The following is a 10144-nucleotide window of genomic DNA, read 5'->3' as shown; positions in this document are numbered from 1 at the left end:
AGGACTCGAGGATCCTGTCAACATCACCATGAACTTTACCACCGCTATAAATGTAACTACAATTTAATCATTTACTTCATTCTTGCCCTCTGTAGCTTATTTGCTAAAAATTATATAATTAGTCATTGTATATTTTTTCAATAATAGTAAAACAAAAATGTAAGTGTGTGTGTGTGTGTGTGTGTGTGTGTGTGTGTGTGTGTGTGTGTGTGTGTGTGTGTGTGTGTGTGTGTCACAGGAAAACCAAAGACCTTCCTGTCAGTTCTTTAATTTTTCCACAAACAGTGAGTAACCAAGCATCACATCTGTCATAAACAGGATTGTGTAGCATAACTGTGTGTATTGTAAATTAAATTACTAAGCATGACATATTTCTGAGTGAGCTGATGTAATTCAGACGTGACAGCATCTCATCTGTTTGTTTGACTTATAAGATTTTAGTCGTGAGGGCTGCTCCACTCATTGGACACCTGGTCAGAATAACGTCACCTGTTCCTGTAACCATTTCACGTACTTCGGTGTGCTCATGGTAGGACTGCTCTGTTTTTATTATACAGATTACAGTGAACAACAAATTATAGGCAAAAAATTGGGCTAATTTCAGAAATCACACCATCTGCTCTTCAGTTACTTCTAAAATCTTCTAAAATCATATTTGCTTTAAACTTGACAGGTTTATTTATGAGTATGTGTAAGTTTCATATTTGTGGTCCACTGCTAAATGGAGTCTTGTGGTCTTTATAAATTAAATTCTACACTGATGTAAAAAAAAAAAAAAAAAAAACATGACTCTGCAGTCCTGTGAAAAACTCAGCACGTAATTGCTTTTCCCACAGCAATTAAGATAAGCAGCAGCCAGGTGCTGCTAATCAGACTGGATTAACTGATCATCAGTGTGACAACAGTATGAACACCTCTTCACTGTTTTCACAATTATTAGGGAAATTACATTTTTGAAGATTAATTTTTTTTATAGAACAACTACAGTGCTCTTGGGCAATCCAAAATGATAATAAAGTCAAATCTGAATATTTAACAAAGCAAAAAGGAGGTTTGGACTTTTGTAAAATGTAAAATAAAAACTGTTGATAATCTTCTTAAATGAATGCACCACCAAGATCAGAATTTGTGCACCAAGTAAATAAAGTAAATAAAACTTAAAATACCGCAAAACCTCAATTTCACTGATAATGTGACAAAATAACATGAAAGTGTATTTTTCTCCACAGGAAACTGGTTCCGTCTCAAAGACAGACCAGGAGATACTAGCATACATTACTCTGATTGGCTGCAGCGTTTCTCTCTTTGCCCTGGTCGTCACTGTTTTACTCTTCATCATAATTCAGTAATTTATTCTCCTCTGGTTGCATTCTTCTCACTGTAATCAAAAGTATCTCCATCCTCTTTTTCCCGTCTTGGTTTTGTTTGTCACCATTCCTCTGTCTAACAGGACACTCAGAGAAGATTCCTCTATGAAGATCCACATCAACCTCGTAATTGCCCTGATCCTCCTCAACCTGCACTTCCTGCCCAGTCATACAGCTGCAGCAGCACAGACCTCCCACTGGCTTTGTTTCTACATGGCTCTTGCCCTTCATTACTCCCTGCTGGCCACTTTCAGCTGGATGGCCTTGGAGGGGTTCCATCTCTACCTTCTGTTAATCAAAATCTTCAACATTAGTGTCAGCAGATACCTGCTCAAACTCAGCGTGGTGGGATGGGGTGAGTGGAAATCCTTCAAAAACAGGAAGCTGTGGTTTCCAGTCAGCAAACTTGTATATCAATTCTTATGTTTCAGGTCTCCCTGCAGTCATCGTGTCAGTGGTGGTGGGCATAGACAGACGCTTTTATGGCCGTGTCTCTCCAGACTGGTCACATGATGAAGACGCTCAAATGTAAGGAGAAAATTTGTAAACATGTAAAATTAGGAATTATAATTCATGTTGACTTATTAACTGTTTTGCATGTGTATTAGAGATTTTATATATTTCAAGGTTGAAAATGAAAGAGTACACAGAAAAAGACAAAGCAAAGCTCATTTCACCAAGAAGCTAATTTAAGCTGAAACACTGAGTCATCTACATTTCTGTGTGAGACTAAATCTCTGTCTCCTTTCTTTGTAGATGCTACATAACTAATAAAATAGTGAAGACGGTGACGACAACAGGGATCTTCACCATGGCCTTCCTCTTTAATATGATCATGTTTATGGTGACAGTCAAGCGTGTTGTGAATGTTGGTTATAACACAGAGGTGCGTGTTATTCTTGTAATCTTTTTAAAATGAACTTTAAGCCTAAATAATTTTAGTAATTTCCAAATCCTTCCATGTCCTTTTATCCCCTGAAAACCCATCAAACCAACACTGTGTCTGTAAGAGAACAAGAAAGTCCAGAGAACTCCATTTGGAGTTACAGTCCAGACACTGAAGAAGAGTTTTTGTTGTCACACATTTCAAAGACTGTTAGTTTCAGATTGTCTCTAACCTGCTGTGTCGTGTGTCTGTCTGTGTTTGGCAAACCAGTTTGGGCAGCTTCACCGTAAGAAAGTCGGGCAAAATATTCTTCCCCTGCTGGGTGTCAGCGCCCTGCTCGGCATTACCTGGGGCCTGATCTTCTTCGCATTCGGTCAAGTGAACACTGTTGTCCTCTACGTCTTCTGTATCCTGAACCCACTGCAAGGTCAGTACAATCTTCTCCACAGTGTGTGTGTCAGTGATTCTGTTAATGTAAAGATATCATTTCCAACTGCAGCTGTAAAGACAGAACCTTGTTTAACAGACTGACATTCGAGTAACATTGTTACAAGTGATTAAGTCAAATAACCTGATGCTCCTAAGTTAAACTGTGTTCTTTCTGTACATCTGTGCTTCTGTCTCAGGTCACTGCTGAAGCTGATGACTGACATTAAGCTACCACAGTTTGTAGCTCAACCTCCACAGTGTAGCACTAGTTTTGCTCAATAGTTCATGTGAACAACATTCTAATTATTTTTCACTAAAAGGCTGAGGCCAAGGAAATTTGTCCAATCACAATCTGACTGTTGGTAGCTTTATGAGTTCAAGCTCATTTAAATTAATGTGTTCTCCTTTCTGAGACAAATAAAGTTATTAAACCAAACAGGAACTTAGAAAATCTAATATTTGTATGTTATTTGATTGTAGTTTTTAAGACACTTAATGCATTTAGGCATTAAGAGTCTTAATGCATTTAGGCATGATTTCATTAATGATACAAGAGTTATTGTATATTTTAAAAAAATAGCTAATTCTAAGAGGTCTGATAGGAGTGTCTTTTCTGATATAGTCAATCTACACTGTGTGCACAATTATTAGGCAAGTCTTATTTTTTAAGGATTATCCTTATTATCACCAACTACAGTGCTCGTGGTTAATCCAAAATGTTAATAAACCTCAAACATGAATGTTTAAGAAAGCAAAAGTGAGGTTTTGGCTTTCTTAGGAGAATATCTATATGTGCACAGTTATTGGGCAACTATTATTGTGCAGAATTATTACGCAGTTAAATGAAAAACACACCGTTTCCCATCTCACTTTTTTATTTTCATCTGTTCAAGTAAGAATTATAAACAAAACGCTCACAAACTTTCCAATAAACATTTCTAATATATATATATATATATATATATATATATATATATATATATATATATATATATATATATATATATATATAAAATCAGTGACCAATATAGCCACCCTTCTTTTCAATAACAGTGATAAGCTTCCATTCATGGAGTCTGTCAGTTTCTTGATCAGTTGATGATCAACTTTTTTGTGCAGCAGCAACCACAGCCTCCCAGACACTGTTCAGAGAGCTGTACTGTTTGCCTTCACTGTAAATCTTCCCTTTAAAACAAGTTCTCAGTTGGGTTCAGGTCCGGTGAGGAAGGGGGCCATGTCATAGGTTTTTCATCTTTAACACCTTTACTGGCTAGCCGTGTAGAGGAGTACTTGGATGCATGTGATGGAGTATTGTCCTGCGTGAAAATCATGGTCTTTTTGAAAGATGCAGACTTATTCCTGAACCACTGCTTAAAGAAAGTGTCTTCTAAAAACTGGCAGTAGACTTGGGAGTTGAGTTTGAGCACATCTTCAACCCGAAAAGGTCCAACCAGCTCATCTTTAATAATACCAGCCCATACCAGTACCCCACCTCCCCCTTGCTGGCGTCTGACTCAAAGTGGAGCTCTGTGCCCATTTCTGATCCAGCCACGGGCCATCCATCTGGTCCGTCACGAGTCACTCTCATTTCATCAGTCCATAAAACCTTTGAAACATCTGTCTTCAGACATTTCTTGGCCCAGTCTAGACGCTTCAATTTATGTGTCTTGTTCGTTGGTGGTTGGGTTTCAGCCTTCCTTACCTTGTCCATGTCTCTGAGCACTGAACATCTTGTATTTCTAGGTACTCCAGGTAGGTTGCAGTTCTGGAATATGACAGAACTGGAAGATAATGGGTTCCTGGTAGCTTCATGCTTGATTCTTCTCAAATCCTTGGAAGTTAATTTGCGTCTTTTTTTCTCAACACGTTTCCTGTAACCCTGTTGACTATTTGCAACAAAACGTTTGATGGTTCTGTGATCACACCCCAATATCTTAGCAATTTCAAGAGTGCTGCATCCCTCTGAGAGACTTTTGGTAATTTTTGACTTTTCAGAGTCAGTTAAATCTCATTTTTTTGGCCCATTTTACCCAAAGAAAAAAGCTGCCTAATAATTATGCACACCTTGATATAGGGTATTGACCTCCTTAGGCCACACCCTCCCTCATTACATAGATACACATCACCTGTTATGCTTAAATCTATTAAGCATTCCAGTTTATCCAGCTTGGAGTTAGGAAATATGCCTAAAAATGATTACATGGTCAAAATACTCACTTGCCTAATAATTGTGCACACAGTGTAATATGAAATAACAGTATAGATTCCCAAAGTGTGGGTCAGTTTATGTCTGACGGGCCAGATACTAGAAAATCTTGCAGTTATAAAAGACTTTGAATTTTGCGTCGGGCCTTTTATGGACTGGGAACCTGTCCAGGCGGCACCAATGACAGACAGTTATTAGCAGCAACTTTTTTTACCAGCCAGTTTGGGAGTCTTCCAGTGTTATGAGTGAATGGTAAATAATATTAAAATATATGCTTGCATGTGCAGCAGATTTTGAGATGACATTTCTTTCTTTTATTTTTACTGTGTATAGATAAACAGTGACTTACAGCACAGTTAAATTTGTATTTCCTGTACAGTCTAAACCTTTACTTCACTCTTTCCCCTCCTTTATGCCACGCAGGTTTCTTCGTCTTCCTGTGGTTTGTGATGTCACTGAGAAAGGCTAAAAACTCAGCTCCTAAGCCGAGCAGTGAAACACACACCACCAACAACAAGTAACAGCTCAAGAAGTGTGTCAGTGGATTTTAATGCTGCAAAGTTTGACATTATTATTTCTGCTTTAGGATGTTTGCATGCGCAACAATGTAACAGAATAACTGATTCTAAAGGATGTAAATGAATTTGATATTAAGTGTGAACTTTTTAAAAGCTCTGCTTTAATGTTTGAAGCTTTGCTGTTACTATGCCACAGCGTGCATACAGTGTGATGTAATGTGCGTACAGTTGATGTACTTGATCTTCACCAGATTGGTCAGAGGACAGAGTGATAATTATAGAAAATTCTGATCTGCTTTTTAGTCCTGATTGGTCCTGATTCATATTCTGCCTCAAGTCCCACATCCATGTTAATGCATTCCATAAAGATCTGATCTTAGTTTTATGTTCATCATCTGTTTAGTGCTTTGAGTGATTCTGATATTTTCATGTAGATTAGACCAGCACTGCTGTGCTTTTTTTTGTATATTTTTGGCATATTTACTATGGGATTTAAAAAATGTCTTTAGCTATATATTTTTGTATATCTATATAATTTTGTATATCTGAACATGCATCTGCATAAATTGTAATATCGGGGGCTGTGGTGTCAATATAAGCAATACAAGTTGGTAATTGTGTTTTGCAGTTTCTGTATTATGATTTATTTGTATCTGATTGTATTCCTGCTAACAGACCTGGTTTGCCATATTTCACTGAAAATTGCATTTATGGCTGCAGTCATTATATATTATATAGTCACTGTATATTGCTGGGTGATGTTTTAAAGTATTGTACATCCAAAGATATAATTTCCAACTGCAGCTATAAATACAGAACCTTGTTTAACAGACTGATATTTGAATAGCACCGTTACAAGTCGTTAAGGCAAATAACCTGATACTCCTAGTTAAACTGTGCTCTTTCTGTACGTCTGTGCTTCTGCCTCAGGTCACTGCTGAAGCTGATGACTGGGAGCTGGTTTGATTTTCATAGATGTTAAACTACCACAGCCTGGACCTCAAACTCCACAGTGTAGCCCTAATTTTGCTTAATAGTTTATGTGAACAAGATTTTTTTTACTAAAAGGCTGAAGCCAAGGAGATTTGTGTCATGGCCGGGGAGGAAACGGGCGAGGAAGGGCAAAAACGCAGGACTCCAGAGGTAACTTAAAAGGGCGTTTATTCAGGTAAGGGGGGAACACAAATACCAAAAAAACCTCGGAAGGGAGACGGAGGGCAGGCACAGGGAACACAGGAACACACGGGCACACAACGTCAACGACGCGACAAGGAACACATGGAAACTGAGGGCTTAAATACACACTGGGTAATCAGGGCAAGAGGAAACAGCAGGGAACAACAGGTGAGGCAAATGAAACTAATTACACAGGGGAAGCAAAGCTGAACACAAAGCACAGGAAAACCAGACTGTCAAAATAAACAGGAAGTGACAAACCAAGGAACATACTGACTAAACACGGGGAACAGGCACAGACTCAGGACAGAGACGCAGACATATCACAACACTAGGAAACACAAGACATCAACCTACTGGGAGGACACACTCAGGAAATAAACTAACACAAAAACGCTGGGCCAATGGCCCAGGACATGACAATTTGTCCAAATACAGTCAGTACTTTATTCTCTGGCAGTAATGATTGACTGTTGAGGAAGTCAGAGCAGGGCAGTTTTCAGTCATTTTCAGATGACAGACCAAATGGCAGTGAGCCAGAGGAGCCAGATGTGATTATTTTGAATTATTTATTTATTTATTTTCAGTTCTGAAGGCGTCTGAGTGAGGACATTAACTCTGCCTGGACTTATTTTATAATTTTAACTATAAAAGAGTCAGAAATCATACTATGACTCTAAATTTTTTTCAGAATAACCTAAGCTTTCAATATCTTGCAGTTATTTTATATTACAGTGTGAACACACTGTAGCAACAGTTTAAAGTAAATAAAAAAAAGACTGACTGTAAGACAACATGAACTTGACATATGAACTATAATAACTATGTACAAAAAGATTTTGAGCCTCGCTCTCTCCGTTTTTTATATATTGTCCCTTTTATAATACAAATGTCCAGGTGTTTTGGGGCCTGTGTGATAGATAGTAAAGCTGACACCAAGCACTCTTTTTGGGATAAACCTTGGTGGCTGGGGGACCACATCAGGGTCTGTTTTAGTGTCCCAGCGACAGCATGGTGACCGACTGCAAACAGCAGCCTCATACCGCTGTCAGCGACTCCGACCCAGCGTGGGGCTCCTCCCAGTACAAAGGAGGCTGTTCTTTCCTGTTCAGCTGAAACCATCCTAAAAGATAAACATGTATTAGTCTTCAAGAAAAGTAACTAAAGGTAAATAATAATAATAATAATAATAATAATAACCTTGCATATTTTGAGGATAATAACTATAAAAAATGTAGAATAGGCAGAATAATAATGGAGATAGGTGAACTAAATAGAAAACAAAAACTTAACTGACAATTCAAAGCCCCTTTGAAAAATCAAAACTAATAAAGTAATGCGACGGAAAAGAAAAAAGTTCAGTTTGCCAAAGCTGAAAGTAGCTTTGGCAAAGTTGGCATTTTTTATTTTATTTTTATTAACTTTATGAAATAACTTTTTTTGATGGCTCTGTTTGGTCCTTCATCCAGGTCATTTTTCCCTCTTTAAAGTTTCTGGAAAGTTTTCTCTGTCTTGACTTACAGGTGCTGGTCATAAAATTAGAATATCAATGAAAAAGTTGATTTATTTCAGTAATTCCATTCAAAAAGTGAAACTTGTATATTATATTTATTCATTACACACAGACTGATATATTTCAAATGTTTATTTCCTTTAATTTTGATGAATATAACTGACAACTAATGAAAACCCCAAATTTACTATCTCAGAAAATTAGAATATTGTGGTTCAATACCTGGTGCCACACTCTAATCAGCTAATTAACTCCAAACACCTGCAAAGGCCTTTAAATGGTCTCTCAGTCTAGTTCTGTAGGCTACACAATCATGGGGAAGACTGCTGACTTGACAGTTGTCCAAAAGACAACCTTTGACACCTCGCACAGGGAGGGAAGACACCAAAGCTCATTGCTAAAGAGGCTGGCTGTTCACAGAGCTCTGTGTCCAAGCACATTAATAGAGAGGCGAAGGGAAGGAAAAGATGTGGTGGAAAAAGTGTACAACAACAGGGATAACTGCACCCTGGAGAGGATTTTGAAACAAAAGCTATTCAAAAATGTGGGGGAGATTTACAAAGAGTGGACTGCAGCTGGAGTCAGTGCTTCAAGAACCACCACACACAGACGTATGCAGACATGGTTTCAGCTGTCGCTGTCCTCGTGTCGAGCCACTCTTGAACAAGAGACGGCGTCAGAAGCGTCTCTCCTGGACTAAAGACAAAAAGGACTGGACTGCTGCTGAGTGCTCCAAAGTTATGTTCTCTGATCAAAGTCAATGTTGCATTTCCTTTGGAAATCAAGGTCCCAGAGTCTGGAGGAAGAGAGGAGAGGCACAGAATCCACACTGGCTGAGGTCCAGTGTAAAGTTACTACAGTCAGTGATGGTTTGGGGTGCCGTGTCATCTGCTGGTGTTGATCCACTGTGTTTTCTGAGGTCCAAGGTCAACGCAGCCATCCACCAGGAAGTTTTAGAGCACTTCATGCTTCCTGCTGCTGACCAACTTTATGGAGATGCAGATTTCATTTTCCAACAGGACTTGGCACCTGCACACAGTGCCAAAGCTACCAGTACCTGCTTTAAGGACCATGGTATCCCTGTTCTTAATTGGCCAGCAAACTCACCTGACCTTAACCTCATAGACCAGACCCAACAATTCAGAAGAGCTGAAGGCCACTATCAGAGCAGCCTGGGCTCTCATAACACCTGAGCAGTGCCACAGAGTGATCGACTCCATGCCACGCCGCATTGCTGCAGGAATCCAGGCCAAAGGAGCCCCAACTAAGTACTGAGTGCTGTACATGCTCATACTTTTCATGTTCATACTTTTCAGTTGGCCAACATTTCTAAAAATCCTTTTTTTGTATTGGTCTTAAGTAATATTCTAATTTTCTGAGATACTGAATTTGGGGTTTTCATTAGTTGTCAGTTATAATCATCAAAATGAAAAGAAATAAACATTTGAAATATATCAGTCTGTGTGTAATAAATGGATATAATATATAAGTTTCACTTTTTGAATGGAATTACTGAAATAAATCAACTTTTTCATGATATTCTAATAAAAAAGGTAATTAATCACCTAAAACAATTAAATGCTAGAACTGCATTTGTGCAAGAAACCCATCTAAAACTGTCGATCTGAATAGCAGCCACCTAATCCTCAGAGGCCTTGGGGGCCGCGTGTTCGGCTCGTGCTGGGGGTGCCGGCCTGCTGGGGGGGGGGGGGGGGGCGCTGCTCGTCACCTCTGGCTCTCTGGACTCTTGCCCTTTGACCGTGGGGACTCCGTCTGTGGTCTCCCTCCTTCCTCCTCTGGGGAGTGCACGCGGTTGCCATTGTGGTGTCTGTCCTGCTCTGCTAAACTATATATGCATATATGGTCTCTTTCTTTTAGGCCTTATTGATTGTGTAAAAAATCCCCCTCAGACTTCTTAACCTTCTTTCCCTGATTAGAACAGTCCACCTCTGCAATGAACCTTACATTTCATAAATCTGCAATAATCAATTCCCTCATTCTGTAAGAGGCTTTGACAATAAAATTTTTAAAGTTTGGCTGCCCTTTCAG

General features: G+C 38.9%; 1 protein-coding gene across 1 annotated transcript; it reads left to right on the top strand.

Annotated features, from left to right (window-relative positions):
* LOC115778260 (adhesion G-protein coupled receptor G1-like) lies at positions 1–5409 on the top strand. Its single transcript, XM_030726318.1, has 9 exons — positions 1–52; positions 239–284; positions 435–529; positions 1230–1345; positions 1451–1722; positions 1799–1895; positions 2124–2235; positions 2533–2680; positions 5312–5409. Exons 1-9 carry the CDS (start codon positions 29–31, stop codon positions 5407–5409), a joined length of 1008 nt encoding a protein of 335 aa, XP_030582178.1. The 5' UTR covers positions 1–28.
* Positions 5410–10144: the final 4735 nt, after the last annotated feature.

The sequence above is a fragment of the Archocentrus centrarchus genome, chromosome 3 (genome assembly GCF_007364275.1).
Source record: "Archocentrus centrarchus isolate MPI-CPG fArcCen1 chromosome 3, fArcCen1, whole genome shotgun sequence".
Lineage (NCBI taxonomy): Eukaryota > Metazoa > Chordata > Actinopteri > Cichliformes > Cichlidae > Archocentrus > Archocentrus centrarchus.
This window is presented reverse-complemented; position numbering and strand designations above follow the sequence as displayed.